The sequence below is a fragment of the Anomaloglossus baeobatrachus genome, chromosome 2 (assembly GCF_048569485.1).
Source record: "Anomaloglossus baeobatrachus isolate aAnoBae1 chromosome 2, aAnoBae1.hap1, whole genome shotgun sequence".
Taxonomy (NCBI): Eukaryota; Metazoa; Chordata; class Amphibia; order Anura; family Aromobatidae; genus Anomaloglossus; species Anomaloglossus baeobatrachus.
This window is the reverse complement of record NC_134354.1, coordinates 435,002,583-435,022,339: the sequence shown is the minus strand read 5'-3', so window position 1 is coordinate 435,022,339 and position 19,757 is coordinate 435,002,583. Positions and strand designations below refer to the sequence as shown.

Genomic DNA, 19,757 nt, shown 5'->3' with positions numbered 1-19,757 from the left:
GAAGAGACACGGCCTTTTTCTACCTGCACCGTTCTTTTGATACAAGACCGCACCAGCACCCACTGAAGAGGCATCAACCTCTAAGAGGAAGGGCTTACTCTCATCGGGTCTTTGAAGAACGGGAGCAGTTGAAAAGTGTCTTTTTACTGCCTCAAAAGCCTGAGATGTCTCAGTAGACCAGGCTTTGGGATTAGCACCTTTCTTAGTCAAGGCCACCAAAGGGGCCACCAAAGTAGAAAAATGGGGTATGAACTGCCTGTAATAATTTATGAATCCTAAGAAGCGTTGCACCGCCTTCAAGGAATGAGGTTCGGACCATTGCAGGACAGCAGAGAGCTTCGCAGGATCCATAGCCAGACCCTCTTGTGAGATAATGTAACCCAAAAAAGGCAATGAGGACTGCTCGAATACACATTTCTCGAGTTTAGCAAACAATGAGTGCTCCCTTAAACGGGAAAGGACACGAACGACATCCTGACGATGAGTCTCCAGATCAGGAGAAAAAATCAGGATGTCGTCCAGATACACCACTACTGAGGATAACAGTAAATCCCTGAACACATCGTTTACGAAGTCCTGAAATACTGCGGGTGCATTACATAACCCAAAAGGCATGACGAGGTATTCATAGTGACCGTCTCGGGTGTTAAAAGCGGTCTTCCATTCGTCACCCTTTCGAATTCGTACCAAGTTATACGCACCCCGCAGATCCAACTTTGTAAAAACTTGAGCTCCTCTCAGTCTGTCAAAGAGCTCCGAAATTAAAGGTAATGGGTATTTGTTCTTTATTGTGATTGCGTTGAGACCCCTGTAATCTATGCAGGGACGCAAATCACCCTCTTTCTTCCGAACAAAGAAAAACCCAGCTCCCGCGGGAGAGACAGACTTACGAATGAACCCCTTCTCTAAGCTCTCTCTTATATAGGTCGACATGGCCTCCGACTCAGGTATCGACAGGGGGTAAACCCTGCCTTTAGGTGGAACCGAACCTGGGATAAGGTCTATGGCACAGTCATACGGCCTATGGGGTGGAAGAACCTCAGCACCCTGTTTGGAGAACACGTCAGCGAAATCCAAATAGGGTGTAGGTATGGGAGAGAGATCAGTTGATGCAACCGCAACGACCTTAGGTGGTAAGGGAAGACATCGGGACTGACATTTCGAACCCCAACTAATAATGCTGTCAGACTCCCAGTCAATGTGAGGAGCATGAGTCCGAAGCCATGGAAGACCCAGAAGGACGTCGTCTATACCCTCAGGCAAAACAAGAAAAGAAATCTCCTCTATGTGACCCTGAGACAGGGAAAGGCGCAAGGGAACTGTCCTCAATGTAATGGAGTCAGACAACATAGTTCCATTAACAACACGGACAGGAATAGGCGCCTCTAACATGATAGAGGGAATATTGTGTCCCTTTACAAATCCTGAGGACACAAAAATCCCGTCAGCTCCGGAATCCACAAAAGCCATAATAGGCCATGTATTCTCAGATAACGAGAGCTGACCTGGGATACAACACTTAGAGGGTGAAGAAGATGTCTCTAGTAACCCCCCTCTAATGGTTACTAGGCCAGGGAGTTTCCCTGACGACTAGGACACTTGTTGGCATAGTGCCCAGCCTGACGACATACGTAACATATAGGAGGACCAGACTTGCGTAGTCTGGAAGACGTATGACCTAACTCCATAGGAGTGGGAGATGTTTCAGATGCTGAGGAAGATGGTAGTTGACCCTCAACAACTGGAATAGCCCGATGCTTAGGGCGTGAGGAAGAGACCTCGAGTCTACGTTCCCTATGGCGTACGTCGATCCTCGTTGATACTGTGATCAAGTCCTCCAGAGAAGCAGGGACCTCACGAGTAGCAAGGGCATCCTTGACATAGCCTGCCAACCCTCTCCAGAAGATAGGAATAAACACCTTCTCTGGCCAATCTAGTTCTGCCACCAGAGTTCTAAAAGCAATTGCATAAGAACTAGTGGATAACGAACCCTGAGATAGATCTAACAGTCTCAGGGCCGCATCATGGGTAACCTGCGGACCCATGAATACCGCCTTAAGAGCATCAAGAAAGTCTTGATGTCTCAGAGTAACCACATCAGAGCGCTCCCATAGGGGAGTCGCCCATTCTAAGGCTTTGTCCTGAAGTAAGGAGATGATAAAGCCTACTCTGGACCTCTCCGTAGAGAAGCGAGAAGAGTTGACCTCTAGGTGTATCTGACACTGACTAATGAAACCACGACATGATCTGGCATCGCCAGAATATCTGTTTGGCAGAGCAAGTCGAGGATCATGTGCAGATGTCACCATGGTCTGAGGTTTATCCTCTATACTCTTGAGCCGTGACTCAAGTACTTGTATGTAACGGTGTAACTGCTGATATTCTGCCATAACTGCCAGACCCTTGGCTCAGTCCTAATGTTACGGGGGGCTGTCTGATAATAACCGAAAGGAGTATCAGACAGTCAGGGTCCACCGTGCAAAGACTTTGCTGCAGACTATGGCAGAGTGCAATACCTCTGTTAACTCACAGAAGGATATAATAAGTAAGTAAAGCAATTCCTCCCTTACTTGGAGGGTGTGTGGAATGATCTCTGTTAATAATCACAGAGACAAAGGCAATGTGTGCGAAATGGCACCTGTCACAAACCACCGGGGGGGTCACTCAGAAATCCCCCGCGCTGGCTACCAGTACGTCACAATCGGGGGGTAACAAGTGGGGTCACCCCTCCTTTATACCTCCCGACCGACAGACAGAGCACGTGACGCGCTCTCTAGCGCCCCTCTTATAGTCAGGCCAATTATGGAATTGCCCGACCATAAGCAAGGAGGCCGCTATACTACTTATGCCGATTATTGAAGGGTCCCCGGTGAGAGTAAGGTATATATTCCCCCGACCTCCGCGGGCGGAATATATAATATCTTCCCGAATCTCACTGGCCTCCCCACAATAATCCTTGGCACAACTCGCTGCCACCAACCGCTTCACGGTAACTATTAGCCGAACACACAGACGTGGGATTCAAGATCGAGATAACAGAACAGCCCAAGATTAATTATATAATTTAATCGCCTAAAGCACACTAGAACTACAATATATACAATAGGGAATCTACAGAATATACATATGTCAGAGTACAGTTACAGATAAAGCATGGTTTACAACAGGTATGCAATTCAATCAGTTACCTTGTGCGTCTGGCCACAGGGGGGCGCTGTAGGCCAGGTTTCCAGGAACCCCCTCACAGGTCTTTCCCAACCAGGCCCCCGAGCAGAAGAACGCTGGAAAATGGCCGAAGTAGGGTTATCAACCTGGGCAGATCCAGGTCCCCTCCTACCTTAGTGACCTCACAGGGAAGCACTGCCACTCCCCCTGCATGGATCAGAATTATCCAGCAAAGGGGATTTTGGCTATAACTTTGCCTGGGAGCGTCGTAGGCAGACGCCAATGCTCTCATTGTGACAGTTATGAATTTAGCTACAGAACGAGGGGACTCATGACCTGTCTGCCAGTTCCCCATTGGCTGATATCACGCCTGGGGCATTTCCCAATGTCCTGTTCCCATAAAAAGGGGGTGCCGGCATCGTCCACATGCGGAGACACCATTTTTATGGTTGCCATATTTATCGGAAATATGGCTTGCGAGATATGAACCATTTTTTACTGGAGTCGTTCTGTCTGGCTATTTCCAGAGCCTTGCTAATTAGATAGCAGCTCCTACTACAGGGTGACGGCAGGGAGCCATCCTGTGTCCATTGTCCCAAAGCCACCTAATTTCCATATCACAGGACATGGCCATGGAGTTTGTTGCTAAACCAGTTGTGTGGGGGAAAGGGGGGTTGACACCAGGAGAGGGCTTCCTGACATACTTGAATATCATGATTTATCGTCATCTCTCCGGATTTACCTCACACCTCCCCCCTTTTGAGGGCGCTAGGGGGCAGCACACTCCGGTGTTCCCCCGTGCGCCCGTCCGCGACCTCTCCTTGTCGGGACAGCCCGTCTGCGTTACCGTGGTCACGGCCCCTTTTGTGGCGAATGGTGAAGTTGTATTGCTGGAGCGCAAGGCTCCATCGCAACAATCGCCCATTCGTCCCAGAGACGGTGTGCAACCAGCTGAGGGGATTGTGGTCCGTCTCCACGATGAAGTGGCGCCCGTATAGATAGGGTTGCAGACGCTGCAGGGCCCACACTATGGCCAGGCACTCCTTCTCCATCGTGGAATAGGCAACTTCCCTTGGTAACAGCTTCCTGCTCAGGTACAAGACCGGGTGCTCTTGGCTCGCAGAGTCCACCTGGCTGAGCACCGCACCGAGGCCGAAGTCACTGGCGTCGGTCTGTACTACAAACGGCCGCGTGAAGTCGGCTGCCTGTAGCACGGGCGGGCTGGACAGGGCGTCCTTTAGGGCCCGGAAGGCTGTCTCGCAGTCCATTGTCCAATCGACTGCAGAGGGCAGCTTCTTCTTGGTGAGGTCCGTCAAGGGTTTTGCCAGGCTACTATAGCATGGAACAAACCTCCTATAGTACCCAGCGGTCCCCAAGAAGGACATCACCTGCTTCTTGGTCCTGGGGGTGGGCCAGGATGCGATGGCTTCCACTTTCTCAGGCTCGGGCTTCAGTGTTCCCCCGCCTACCCGGTGACCGAGGTACTGGACCTCGCTCATGGCCAGCTGACACTTTCCCGGCTTGATGGTCAAACCTGCCCGGTGGATCCGCCTGAGCACCTGTGCTAGATGCTCTAGGTGGTCCTCCCAGGTGGGACTGAAGACGGCAATGTCATCCAGGTACGCGGCCGCGTACCCTTCAAGTCCCTTGAGCAGGGTGTTGACCATCCGCTGGAAAGTGGCAGGGGCATTCCTCATCCCGAATGGCATCACCGTGGACTCGTACAGTCCAAATGGGGTAATAAAGGCAGAGCGTTCCCTGGCCTTGCGAGTCAGGGGGATCTGCCAATATCCCCGGCTCAGATCCATGATGGTCAGGTACTGAGCCCCGGCCAACTGATCGAGCAGGTCATCGATGCGTGGCATTGGGTACGCATCGGCGACCGTGACAGCATTGAGCCCCCTGTAGTCCACGCAGAACCGAGTGGTTCGGTCCTTCTTAGGGACGAGGACTACAGGCGAGGCCCAAGCGCTGTTGGATGCCTGGATCACCCCCAGCTCCAGCATCTCGTCAATCTCCTGGCGCATGTGTTGCTGCACCTCCAGGGAGACCCGATATGCTGAACGCCGGATCGGGGGATGATCCCCAGTGTCCACGTGATGGACAGCCAAGTCAGTCCTTCCGGGCTGGTTGGTAAACAACCCCCGGAAGGGGTGTAGGGTGGCCCACAGCTGGGACCGTTGGTCCTCCAAGAGCTGGTGGCCAACCTCCACATCCTCAATGGATCCGCCTGCCCGGACCTGGGCTAGCATATCCAAGAGGGTTTCCGCTTCTCCCTCCTCGGGCAGGTTGCACACAGGGAGTGCACATGCCTCCCGCTCATGATGTGCCTTCATCATGTTCACATGGAAGGGCTTCCGCCTTCCACGGGCAGGGTCCAGGGTGACCAGGTACGTCACAGGGTTGAGCTGCTGGTACACGAGGTATGGGCCTTCCCAGGCTGCCTGAAGCTTGTCCTGTGGTACGGGGACCAGTACCCACACCTCTTGACCCACTTGGTAGGTCCTCTCACAAGCGTTCTGGTCGTACCAACGCTTCTGATCGGCCTGGGCTTGAGCCATATTGTCGTGTACCAGTTGCGTCAAGGCCTGCATTTTGTCCCGGAAGCGCATGACATACTCGATAACCGACACTCCAGGGGTGGCCAAATCCCCTTCCCAAGCCTCTTTCACCAGAGCCAGGGGGCCCCGCACACGTCGCCCGTACAGGAGCTCAAACGGTGAGAATCCTGTTGAGGCCTGTGGAACCTCCCGGTAAGCAAATAACAGGTGTGGGAGATACCGCTCCCAGTCACGCCCATGGGAGTCGACCAACATCTTAAGCATCTGCTTTAAGGTGCCATTGAACCGCTCGCACAGGCCATTAGTCTGTGGATGGTACGGGCTGGCCACCAGATGTCGCACCTGGACTTGCTTACAGAGGGTCTCCATCAGCTGGGACATGAATTGGGTCCCCCGGTCAGTGAGCATTTCCTGGGGAAAACCCACTCGGGAGAAAATCTCCAGCAATGCGGTGGCCACCTTGTCAGCCCGAATGGACGACAAGGCCACGGCTTCTGGGTACCGGGTGGCATAGTCCACTACCGTCAGTATGAAGCGTTTCCCGGAGCTGCTGGGGATGGCCAGCGGGCCGACCAGATCCACAGCCACCCTCCTGAAAGGCTCATCGATGATTGGCAGAGATACCAGTGGGGCTTTGGGGCGTGGCCCCGCCTTCCCCACTCTCTGACAGGTTTCACACGAACGGCAGTAGGCAGCCACATCGGCCCCCATTTTTGGCCAGTAGAAATGCTGGTTTAACCTGGCCTTGGTCTTAGCGATCCCTAGGTGTCCGGCCATCGGAATCTCATGTGCGATCCGCAACAACTCCGTCCGGAACGGATAGGGTACCACCAACTGTCGGTCCCTGGGCCACGCCTCCGGTGAACCCTGCTGGACCGTGGCCCGGTACAGCCGTCCTTGGTCCCAGACCACTCGCTCCGGGTCCGAGTCCGAGGGAGGCTGTGCCGCCTGCTCCTTAAGAGCTTTCAGGCTGTCGTCAGCTTCTAACGCTGCCTGAAACCCCTGACTAGATGTGGCCAGAATCGACGAGACTGTCACATCTTCAGTCAGTACCCCGGGACCTGTGTCCTGGCCTCCACCTGACTCGGCTGCCACTTGGTCAGAAGGGGAAGAGCTATCGGACCTCCGGGAGGCCCCTTGGCTCCCAGCACTCCCACTGCGGGTGACAGCGGCCACAGCCGCTGCGACCGTGGGTCGTGCCTGCTCCTCCTCCGTTCCTGACCAAGTCGCCGGTTCAGGCAGACCTACCTGGCTTCCTGACACCCCGGTTGTGGGGGAACCATGCACCGAGATCTTACCTGGGAGCACTTCCGCTCCTGGACTGGCCCCAATCTCACCTGCCTGTTCCCCTCCTGCAGCAACAGAACCCCGCTGTGAAATCTCTGGGGACCCCACATTTGCTGTGGTAGCCCCCACCCCACACACTGGTCCTCCCCCTGCAGCACCCTGCTCTCTGCTTATCCCTGCAGAGGGCAGCAGATCCCAGCTCACAGGCTGGTTACTTGTAGAGGCATTGTCACACCTTTCTCTGACCCCCTCCCCTGTCACAGCTGCAGCTGTGTGTGTGTCTATGGTGTCTGTGCAAGCAGAAATATCAGAGTTCACTCCCTCCTCCCTTACATCATTCATAGATAACACATTAACATTGTCAGGAGTCATGTCAGCACTGGCTGAAGGTTCAGCCTTTGGGGCGGGGCCAAACTGGGAGGTTATTTGCCCCAAATCTGTCCCAAGTAGCACGTTTGCAGGGATCCGATCAGTTACCCCCACCTCCCTCACCCCTCGCCCTGCGCCCCAGTCCACATAAATGTCAGCAACAGGCAGCGCCGGGTCAATGCCTCCAATCCCGGAGACAGCGAGGGTTTTTCCAGGGATCAAGTCTTGGGGGGACACCATCTCAGGCCGCACCAGAGTCACTTCCGAGGCGCTGTCTCGCAGTCCTATGGTCACAGACTGGCCGACGGTGACAGGTTGGAAGCTGTCCAGGGACCTACCACCACCCCCACCCACACAATACACCTTGGGCGGCCCTTGGGACGGGGACGGAGCCGGGGCCTTGGGACGCTGAGGGCACATGGCCTTGAAGTGTCCAGGTAGGTGGCACTGGTGGCACCGTCTTGGTTCCGCCACGGGCCTGGAGAGGGGAGTTGAGGGGGACACCCCCTGCAGTCTAGGGGCAGGTGGGGCAGTCGCAGAATTCATCTTACCCCCTCTCCAGGTGCTGCTGGTGGCCGCTCTCCTGGCCTCAGGGGCCCGGTTGTTGGTGTAGTCATCGGCAAGGGCAGCTGTAGCCGTGGATCCCTTTGGCTTCTGGTCTCGGATGAACTGGCGGAGATCCTCAGGGCAGTTCCACAAGAGTTGCTCCGTGATGAACAAGTCCAGGATCTCCGGTCCGGTGGAAAGCTGCAGGCCTTGGGTCCAGTGGTCGGCAGCTCGGGCAAGTGCCCGCCGGTGGTCAGCCCAGGAGTCCTTTGGTCCCTTCTGCAGCGTCCGGAACTTCTTGCGGTAGGACTCCGGGGTGAGGTTGTACTGTTGGATCAGGGCCCGCTTGATGGTGTCGTAGCCCTGATCCGCCTCAGCAGGCAAGTCCCCAAGGATATCCAGGGCCTTACCCCTTAAACGGGGGGTCAGGTATTTGGCCCACTGGTCCTTGTTCAGATGGTGCTGCAAGCAAGTCCGCTCAAAAGCAGTCAAGAAAGAGTCCAAGTCTCCATCCTTCTCCAGCACTGGGAAGTCCTCAACACGGACCTTTGGAAGTTTGGTGTCTTGAAGGTCACGTGTGGCTGATGAGGGCCGGAGCTGAGCTAGCTGCAGCTGGTAGTCACGCTCAGCCTGGCGCTCTTCACGCGCTGCCTGCCGCTCTGCCCTGCGCTCTGCCATGAGTATCTCGTAGGTATCCCGGTCTCCAGCCTGGAGAAGGGCCATAGCCATTTGAAGAAGGCTATCCGAGCCTCCCAGGCTCGGTGGAATGGCACGTGGTGATCTGCGGCCCGCTGCGGAGCCTGGTGCTTCACTGTCCATTGCAGAGCGGAGGGCTGGCATCTGGCTCGTTGAGGAACCTTGGGCGAGCTCCTCCTCATCTTGTCCAGCAGTCCCAGGTTGTGCGATGTCCTCTGCAGAGCTGTTCTCTGGCGTCGGGCTCCTGGAGGGCTCGTGGACAACCTCCTCATCGTCTCTGGCCTGAGCATCGGCCATTCCTTTGGCTTTGCTCCTGGTGCTCTCAGCCATTCTTGCAGACTTTTGGTCACTGACACAGAACTGACACCTGATGCCTCCACACACCTTACAGTATCTGCACTCTGACACTCTAGTGTTGAGCTAGTCTGAAGACCCCAGCAGCCACAGCTGCTGCAGGCAGTCTTTAGTGTCTGGGAGTATGGGTCTCACACTCACACACACTATTATCTCGATCCCACCGCTATGCCACCAATATGTCACAAACCACCGGGGGGGTCACTCAGAAATCCCCCGCGCTGGCTACCAGTACGTCACAATCGGGGGGTAACAAGTGGGGTCACCCCTCCTTTATACCTCCCGACCGACAGACAGAGCACGTGACGCGCTCTCTAGCGCCCCTCTTATAGTCAGGCCAATTATGGAATTGCCCGACCATAAGCAAGGAGGCCGCTATACTACTTATGCCGATTATTGAAGGGTCCCCGGTGAGAGTAAGGTATATATTCCCCCGACCTCCGCGGGCGGAATATATAATATCTTCCCGAATCTCACTGGCCTCCCCACAATAATCCTTGGCACAACTCGCTGCCACCAACCGCTTCACGGTAACTATTAGCCGAACACACAGACGTGGGATTCAAGATCGAGATAACAGAACAGCCCAAGATTAATTATATAATTTAATCGCCTAAAGCACACTAGAACTACAATATATACAATAGGGAATCTACAGAATATACATATGTCAGAGTACAGTTACAGATAAAGCATGGTTTACAACAGGTATGCAATTCAATCAGTTACCTTGTGCGTCTGGCCACAGGGGGGCGCTGTAGGCCAGGTTTCCAGGAACCCCCTCACAGGTCTTTCCCAACCAGGCCCCCGAGCAGAAGAACGCTGGAAAATGGCCGAAGTAGGGTTATCAACCTGGGCAGATCCAGGTCCCCTCCTACCTTAGTGACCTCACAGGGAAGCACTGCCACTCCCCCTGCATGGATCAGAATTATCCAGCAAAGGGGATTTTGGCTATAACTTTGCCTGGGAGCGTCGTAGGCAGACGCCAATGCTCTCATTGTGACAGTTATGAATTTAGCTACAGAACGAGGGGACTCATGACCTGTCTGCCAGTTCCCCATTGGCTGATATCACGCCTGGGGCATTTCCCAATGTCCTGTTCCCATAAAAAGGGGGTGCCGGCATCGTCCACATGCGGAGACACCATTTTTATGGTTGCCATATTTATCGGAAATATGGCTTGCGAGATATGAACCATTTTTTACTGGAGTCGTTCTGTCTGGCTATTTCCAGAGCCTTGCTAATTAGATAGCAGCTCCTACTACAGGGTGACGGCAGGGAGCCATCCTGTGTCCATTGTCCCAAAGCCACCTAATTTCCATATCACAGGACATGGCCATGGAGTTTGTTGCTAAACCAGTTGTGTGGGGGAAAGGGGGGTTGACACCAGGAGAGGGCTTCCTGACATACTTGAATATCATGATTTATCGTCATCTCTCCGGATTTACCTCACAGCACCTACCTAGGTCCGCTCTTCTAGTGGTGCAAAAGAGACAAACAGCAGCGTAAGCCGCACAAAGCTCCTACCTGCGTTCGCTCCACTAGTGTGCGAGGACACGAACCACTAGATATGGCACCTGCCTAGGTCCGCTCTTCTAGTGGTGCAAAAGAGACGAACAGCAGCGTAAGCCGCACAAAGCTCCTACCTCTGTTCGCTCCCCTAGTGTGCGAGGATACGAACAACTGCCAGACGCAGTATAAGGAACGTTACCCTAGCGGCAACGTCCACCTACGAGTAGAATCACAAGGCCCAGCCAGACCATGTGCCTCAGGCACCTGCCTATGTCCGCTCCCCTAAGAGGTAAGGATACGGACAGCAGCCAAAGCTGTAAGGTATAAGAACGCTACCCTGCCGGTAGCGCTCACCTAGCATAGACAGAGGAATGCCTAGAGGAATGCGCACAGAGCGTCTACTCATATGCATGAACCAAGAGGACGGAGCACCATGCGGCGTGTGTCAGGGTCTTATATAGACTCTGTGCCTCATCCAAGATGGAGAACACCAGAGCCAATCCGCTGCCAGAACGACAGGAGTGACGTCATGCTGGCCTATCACCGAGCAAGACGTCACAAGCACATGACCAGCGACCAATCGGCATAGAAGGTGTCAGAGACATGTGACCTCGTGTCAGCGATGATGTCACCCGCACATGTGCAATGGCTCCAAGATTGGACTTAGTCTCCGGCGCTCGCACATGTGCAGTAGCAAGAAATCTGGACTTAGTCTCCAGCGCTCGCACATGTGCAGTAGCAAGAAATCTGGACTTAGTCTCCAGCGCTCGCACATGTGCAGTAGCAAGAAATCTGGACATAGTCTCCAGTGCTCGCAGCAACCGTAACAATACACATATTTGGTATCGCCGTGTTCAGAAATGCCCGATCAAAATATAAAATCAAATAAGGCAGTTACTTCACTTGGCTAGTCGGCTCACATAGCATGTTAGCATGTTATTACGCCTCTGTGTGAGTACTAACACGCTATGTAAGCCGACTAGCCAAGTGAAGTAACGCCCTTGGGACTAATCCCCTCGTTCATTAGCATAAGATATAAGATCTTTAAAAATACTTTTTCTATAGATCCCTTTATTTATGCTAGTGTATACAGGGACAGTTAGGGAGGGATTAGCAATATGCACCCAGAACTGCTCCTGGCTCTGAGTGCATATTGCACCTGTCAGGTCCGCTTTAAAGGGAACCTGTCAGCAGAAATTTCACAATAAAATTAAAAGATTCCCATTCTGCAGCTCCTGGGCTGCATTTTAGAAAGGTTCCTGTTGCTATTGTGCCCCCTTTGAGACCTAAAAAAATACTTTATAAAGTCTTACCTTTTTGTATGCAAATGTGTTTTATGGTCACAGGGGCGGCCTGTCCGGCGTCCATTATTCCCCCTCCTGCCGCTGTACGCCATCCCCCATTGCTCATTTCCATACATGAGGACGCCCTCATGTAACTGTCCTCCCGAAGTCTCGTGCATGCCCAGTGCCACTCTCGCGGGACTGAGCACTGTGCACAGTGTGACTGCTGGTGACGTGTTGCGCAGGCGCGAGATTATGGGCGGTGCTGTGATTGTCATCAGCAGCATCATCCAAGTACCCGCCCATAATCTGGTGCCCGCGCTTTTCCCTCTGCCTCCACTGTTATGCGCAAGCGCGGGCCATATGAACTCACGTCACCTATTACTGCAGGCGCGAGATTATGGGCGGTGCTGTGATTGTCATCAGCAGCGTCATCTAAGTACCCGCCCATAGTCTCGTGCCCGTGATAATAGGTAACGTGGTTCATATGGCCAGCGCTTGCGCATAACAGTGGAGGCAGAGGGAAAAGCGCAGGCACGAGATTATGGGGGGGTACTTGGATGACGCTGCTGATGACAATCACAGCGCCGCCCATAATCTTGCGCCTGCGCAATCACCTCAAAAGCGTTCACACTGCACAGTGCTCAGTCCCGCGAGTGCCACTTGGCATGTGCGAGACCTCAGGAGGACAGTTACATGAGGAGGGCATCCTCATGTATGGAAATGAGCAATGGGGGACGGCGTACAGCGGCAGGGGTGCAAATAAAGGACACCAGACAGCCCGCCCCCGTGACCATAAAAAAATTTGCATAGAAAAAGGTAAGACTTTATAAAGTATTTTTTTAGGTCTCAAAGGGGGCACAATAGCAACAGGAACCTTTCTAGAATGCAGCCCAGGAGCTGCAGAAGGGGAATCTTTTAGGTTTATTGCGAAATTTCTGCTGACAGGTTCCCTTTAACTGGTAAAGCAGCCAGGATAAAGCAGAGCTGAACCTGTTGGGTAACTAGGACCCAGCAGCTCCACAGGCAGGAGACCATGTGATCGGTAAGCTAATAGAAGTCTGGCAGATGTAACTCTGCATAGGTTATTACTGGCCAGTGCTATCTGCAGGAGAGATAAGTGCTGATTGCACAGTCTTCTCAGCTTCCTGATCCCCATGTGTCTCCAGCAGTGAGAAGCCGCACATGGGGAATCAGAGAGACAGAGAAAACAGCTGCAGAGAAGCGCACAGGCTCTGGGGCTGGGGATGTCTGATCTGGTGCTGGGTGGGGGGTCGGCTCTGCTGCAGGGGGTGATTCATACCTCAGCGGCAGTCACAGGAGTTTCAAGGTGCGCGCTCGACTCTGTAATGAATAGAAGGGAGAAACAGCGAAGCGGGGCTACAGTGGGTGGGCGGAGCCACGGGATCATAGCTCACGGGCGGGACTCGGGATCAAAGGCTCAAAAGCTTGAGAGTCCCGCTGTACCCGGGACAGTTGGGAGGTATGGTTGTGCGTTACAGCCAGGAACTGCCTCTAACAGCTGTGGATGGAGCAGAGTGGTGCCAGAGGCGGTTAAATTGTTAAATACATTAATAGCTCTGACATGGGGGTGCGTCATTCTATGCGGACATCGGCGCCATGCCTGTCAATACTCAGTTCCTTTGATACTCTGACTGTAACCGGATTTCATGGGAGACTGTAATTTGTACTATATGCAGCAATACTGTAGTAATGGTGTGTATAGGACAAGCGATCAGACAATTGCAGTTTCAAGTCCCCAAGGGGACTAATAAATACAGTAAAAAGTAAATAAAAATGTTTTAAAAATATGAAAAAAATCATTAAAGTTCAAATCACCCTCTTTTCCCCTGTTAAAAAATAATATATATTTTTAAAATACTCATATGTGGTATTGCTGAGTCAAGAAAAGTCTGATCTATCAAAATATAAAAATATCTAATCCAATTGGTAAACACCATAAACAGAAAAAATTAAAACCGCCAACATTTAGTTTTATTGATCAAAGGCAATAACGTCAAAAATGTCATATCTATCCCAAAATGGTATCAATAAAAATATTGTCTCACCCGGCAAAAAAATAAGCCATCATACAGCTCCATCGACTAAAAGATTAAGGACTTCAAAAATGGCAACACAATTGATAATTTGTTTTTTAAATTTCTGATTTTTTTTAACCCCTGAAATAATTTAAAAAACTGGACAATTTGGTATTACCAATTGTACTGATAAGGAGAATCATATTGACAGTTTGTTTTTATTACACAATGTACGTCGTAAAAATGATTTCCAAAAATCAATGTCAGAATTACGGGGGGAGGGGTTATGACGGTGTAATTTCACCACACTTTTCAGCTTTTTTTTCCCGTTATCCAGTACACTATTTGGTAAAAAGAATGCTGTCAGTCAAATAAAATAAACAGTTATGGCTCTTGGAAGAAAAGGAGGAAAAAAAAATGAAAAACAGAAGGGAGGGGAGGGATTTGTTTTTAGCCAAAATAATTTTCGTAAAAAATTCCAAGAAAAATTCAGTTTTTTTTAATTTTGCATGAAGTGCTGCTTCTCTTCCTGGAGAACGTCCATTTTAATTATTTATTATTATTATATATTGGTTACGTGCGCTGTATGCAGTTGCTGTGTTACCTTCACACATATACTGTCTGAGTTTGATAGTTGACCAGAAATTATTGAATTATTAATATAGCTTTTTATTTCTTATCATAAGGGCCAACTAAATGGACTGAGCTTGTGAATGCCACTTGTGGAGGGAAAAACCAGTCTCCAATTGACATCAAGAATGCCAAGTTTGACTCAGCGCTAATACCATTTAAATTTGTAGGATACGATAAGGAATTGGAATGTACGTTATCAAATAATGGTCATACAGGTAAGTTTGGTCATATAGATAAATATCAATCACTTTTTATTATGCATTTTGTTTTCATTGTTAGGCTATGTTCACATAACCAGTAGTTCTTTCCGATTTTGAACTATTTGTAATAGCACCAATTTTTTTTTGTAATCTTGGATCCGATACAAACAGATAACAAGTGGACATGTGAACAGAGCCTCAGCAAAAGGACTCGGTTCCACTTGCGTTTTGCACAGACGAGTGCAATCCGATAAAACATCAGATTGCTCTCCATCTAGTGCAAAACTATGTATGCATGTGGAATGAATCGCAGCAGTCTCGGCTCACACGGACCCATACAAGTCTATGGGAGTCTGTGAAACATTGCACTACATTTCCATGTAATCCAACTGCAGTGCGATGTACGCAGAGACAGGGTGGGAGCAGATGGGGAGAAAGTGCTCCCTCCTCTTGTCCGCATCTGTGATATGATCGTAAAATCAGATCTCGGTCACATGACCCTTGGCTGACGCTCACAACAGAGAGTCATTAGCATATCACTTCCAATGCTCTTGCATGAGAAGCCATGCGCAAGTAGAACTGAGGCCAAAGACTCATAAAGGCCATGAACAAATGTTTTGTAGCTATGTCCATTTTTGGATTAGTTTTGGCATGACAAAAACTGAAATAACATACACTGTGTGCAGAATTATTAGGCAAATGAGTATTTTGATCACATGATACTTTTTATACATGTTGTCCTACTCCAAGCTGTATAGGCCTGAGAGCCAACTACCAATGAAGTAAATCAGGTGATGTGCATCTCTGTAATGAGGAGGGGTGTGGTGTAATGACATCAACACCCTATATAAGGTGTGCTTAATTATTAGGTAACTTCCTTTCCTTTGGCAAAATGGGTCAGAAGAGAGATTTTACAGGCTTTGAAAAGTCCAAAATTGTGAGATGTCTTGCAGAGGGATGCAGCAGTCTTGAAATTGTTAAACTTTTGAAGCGTGATCACCAAACAATCAAGTGTTTCATGGCAAATAGCCAACAGGGTCACAAGAAGTGTGTTGGGCAAAAAAGGCACAAAATAACTGCCCATGAATTGAGGAAAATCAAGCTGGAAGCTGCCAAGATGCCATTTGCCACCAGTTTGGTCATATAATTCAGAGCTGCAACGTTACTGGAGTATCAAAAAGCACAAGGTGTGCCATACCCAGAGACATGGCCAAGGTAAGGAAGGCTGAAAAACGACCACCTTTGAACTAGAAACATAAGATAAAACGTCAAGACTGTGCCAAGAAATATCTTAAGACTTATTTTTCAAAGGTTTTATGGACTGATGAAATAAAAGTGACTCTTGATGGCCAGATGGATGGGTCAGAGGCTGGATCAGTAAAGGGCAAAGAGCTCTACTCCGACTGAGATGCTAGCAAGGTGGAGGTGGGGTACTGGTATGGGCTGGTATCATCAAAGATTAACTTGTGGGACCTTTTTGGGTTGAGGATGGAGTGAAGCTCAACTCCCAGACCTACTGCCAGTTTCTGGAAGACAACTTCTTCAAGCAGTGGTACAGGAAGAAGTCGGTATCGTTCAAGAAAAACATGATTTTCATGCAGGACAATGCTCCATCACATGCATATATAGCTCCCTGGAAAACCAGTTATAGGTACATTTAAGCCCCCACATAACACCAGCCCCCAAAGGGTTACAGCAGCCAACCTAAAACCCTAGTCACCTTCCCCGGGGCAAGACAAACACACCAGTGGGCGGGACCAGGCAGTTAGGAAATGCCCACCTAGGGGTCTAGACAGCCCGGGGCGAGAAAACAGTCAGATTGAAGTTGAGAGGAGACTGAGTTGGAGTTTAAGTGTGGAGCTCAGACCAGTGTCGGGGTCTGAAGCTTGAAACTGACAGGTGCCAGGGTCGGAGCGCTGACACCTTGGCTAGGTGGCAGATGGCAGCCAGAGTCTGCAGGAGGTGGGAAGATGGCTTCGGGGACCCAGAGTGGGCCGGGACAGGGTTGTAGCCCGCCGACGCAGCCACCGGAGAACCGACCAGAAACCGTACGCACAGAGGGGGTACTTGGACCCTGAAGCCAGGACCGGCACCTACGGCCTAGCTAATTAACCAATTGAGGGCAAGATTATAGGTCCTGTCCCAACCTAAGTCCCGAAAAGTAGACAACCACCCACAGAGACGGATAGGGCAACCGCCAGGGCCCATAGATCCCAAGGGTCAGCGTCTGATGGGCACGGCTCCCAACCAAAGGACCGTGAGCGGACTCCTGTGTTTTACACCAGGCAGTCCTATGTACAAAACAGTGCAGAGAAGAGAGACTTTGACTACCATACCCGGGTGTGGGATTAGGAGTTAACATCCAGCGTCCATCACACCTCCCCAGGTCTCCCATAACCTCAGAGGTGGTGCCATACTTCACCACACACCGTGGGTGGCGTCACAGACAACCTACAACCAACACTGTACAAAAACATCCCCATTTTATTCGGAGTGACCGCGCGACCACCGGGTCCGGAGAACCCCTCGAGCCATACTGTAGATCCGGATCTGAGCAGCGGTGGCTGCTGGCCTGGGGGCGGCACACATCCAACTACTCCACAGCGTGGCTGGCCAGTAAAGGTCTAAAAGATGAAAAAATAATGACATGGTGCCCTTGTTCGCCTGATCTGAACCCCATAGAGAACCTGTGATCCCTCATAAAATGTGAGATCTACAGGGAGGGAAAACAGTATACCTCTCAGAACAGTGTCTGGGAGGCTGTGGTGGCTGCTGCACGCAATGTTGATCGTAAACAGATCAAGCAACTGACAGAATCTATGCCTGGTAGGCTGTTGAGTATCATCATAAAGAAAGGTGGCTATATTGGTCACTAATTTTTTGGTGTTTCGTTTTTGCATGTCAGAAATGTTTATTTCTAAACTTTGTGCAATTATATTGGTTTACATGGTGAAAATAAACAAGTGAGATGGGAATATATTTGGTTTTTATTAAGTTGACTAATAATTCTGCACAGTAATAGTTACCTGCACAAACAGTTATCCTCCTAAGATAGCCAAATCTAAAAAAAAACCACTCCAACTTCCAAAAATATTAAGCTTTGATAATGTATGAGTCTTTTGGGTTGATTGAGAACATAGTTGTTGATAATAAAAAAAATTCCTCTAAAATACAACTTGCCTAATAATTCTGAGCACGGTGTAATCCATTCCAGGATGCATTCATTTCAATAGGCTATTGATTGTCCTAAAGTCTTCTGTTTAGGGGCTCACTCACACAAGTGCAATCCGGTCAAAAAAAGAGAATTGCCCTGGGACGAATATTATTCAATTAGTCATGCAGAACTGCGGGGGTTTTTTTTTCTCAGCTATATTAGGCATGACAAAAAAATTACAAATATGATACAGTTAAAAAAAACCCAGATCATCAGTATGGCATCTGATTTTTATGGATACATTGCAATTCTATAAGATGGGAAACTAAATTGTAAAAGATTAATAGCTGCTGAGTAAAACAACGAATTGCATGTGGACAGTACACAGATAACTAGCGAGAAAATGTCTTAAGGGCGCTTTACACGCAGCGACATCGCTAGTGATGTCGCTGTCGATCGCACCTGCCCCCGTCGGTTGTGCGTCACGGGCAAATTGCTGCCCGTGGCACACAACATCGCTAACACCCGTCACACTACTTACCTGCCTAGTGACGTCGCTGTGGCCGGCGAACCGCCTCCTTTCTAAGGGGGCGGTTCATTCGGTGTCACAGCGGCGTCACTAAGCGGCCACCCAATAGAAGCATAGGGGCGGAGATGAGCGGGTGGAACATCCCGCCCACCTCCTTCCTTCGTTATTGCGGGCGGTCGCAGGTACGGTGATGTTCATCGTTCCTGCGGTGTCACACATAGCGATGTGTGCTGCTGCAGGAATGACCAACAACCTGCGTCCTGCAACAGCAACAATAATCAGGATTAGAATGACCGGACAACGATCAACAATAAAGTGAGTATTTTTGATCGTCAGCGGTCGTTCGTACGTTTCACACGCAACGACGTTGTTAACGAGGCCGGATGTGCGTCACAAATTCCGTGACCCCAACGACATCTCGATTAGCGATGTCGCTGCGTGTAAAGCGGCCTTTAGGCTATATGCGCACATTGCTTTTTTTAGACGCTGCGTTTTTGTACATTTTTTGCCGCTAAAAACGCACAAAAACATACCTGCGGCAAAAACGCAGCAGTAAAAATGCATGCGTTTTTACCGCATTTCGGTGTATTTTTGGCTGCGTTTTGCTTCGTTTTTGATCACTACGTTTTGCTGCGTTTTTCCAATTGCATGTGTGGAAAACGCAGTAAAACGCAGAAAAGAATTGCCATGACCATTTTTGTTTCAGCTCAAAAACTCAGCTAAAAAAAAAAGCTGTGTGCGGACAACAAAAATGAAAAGTTATACACTTTGCTGGGGAAGCAAAGTCATGTAGTTTGGAGCCCAAAAATGCACAAAAACGCACCCAAAAAACACGCAATAATGCCGCGAAAAATGCACTGTGCGCACATAGCCTTACTTTTCTGGATGTAAATGGGACTGATTTTTTTTTATACTTTCATGTGACCCAGCCTAAAGGGAATCTGTCAGCAGTTTTTTGCTATGTAATCTAACAGCAGCATGGGTTAGGGGCTGAGACCCTGATTCCAGCAATGTATCACTTCGTTTACTGAGTGCAGGAGTTGTGACAAAATCCATTTTTTCAACTACAGATTTAGCAGAACTCAAAATGTTGAGCCCTGTGTAACCCCACCGACACCACTGATTAGCAGCTTTCTGTGTACAATGTATGTTGAGAAAGAGCTGTAAATCAGTGGTGGGGCATGGTTGGACTAGCAAGCTCAGGACAGCTATTCAGATAGTGATAATCGTCTGCTTTTTAAACCCTGAATTTATTAAAACAAAAACACGCCTCCCAGTAAGTGACACATTCCTGGAATCAGTTTCTCAGCCCCTACATCATGCTACTCTCAGAAAATACACTGTGTGTAGAATTATTAGGAAAATTAGTATTTTGATTACATGATACTTTTTATACATGTTGTCCTACTCCAAGCTGTATAGGCTTGAG

The 19,757-nt window shown here is 50.0% G+C and overlaps 1 protein-coding gene across 1 annotated transcript in view; it reads left to right on the top strand.

Annotated features, from left to right (window-relative positions):
- CA4 (carbonic anhydrase 4) overlaps positions 1–19,757 on the top strand; it is a 79,116-nt gene that overhangs the window by 28,001 nt on the left and 31,358 nt on the right. The window contains exon 3 of the mRNA XM_075334176.1: positions 14,499–14,660. Coding sequence (XP_075190291.1) covers positions 14,499–14,660 — 162 coding nt within the window. The remainder of the gene's footprint in view (positions 1–14,498; positions 14,661–19,757) is intronic.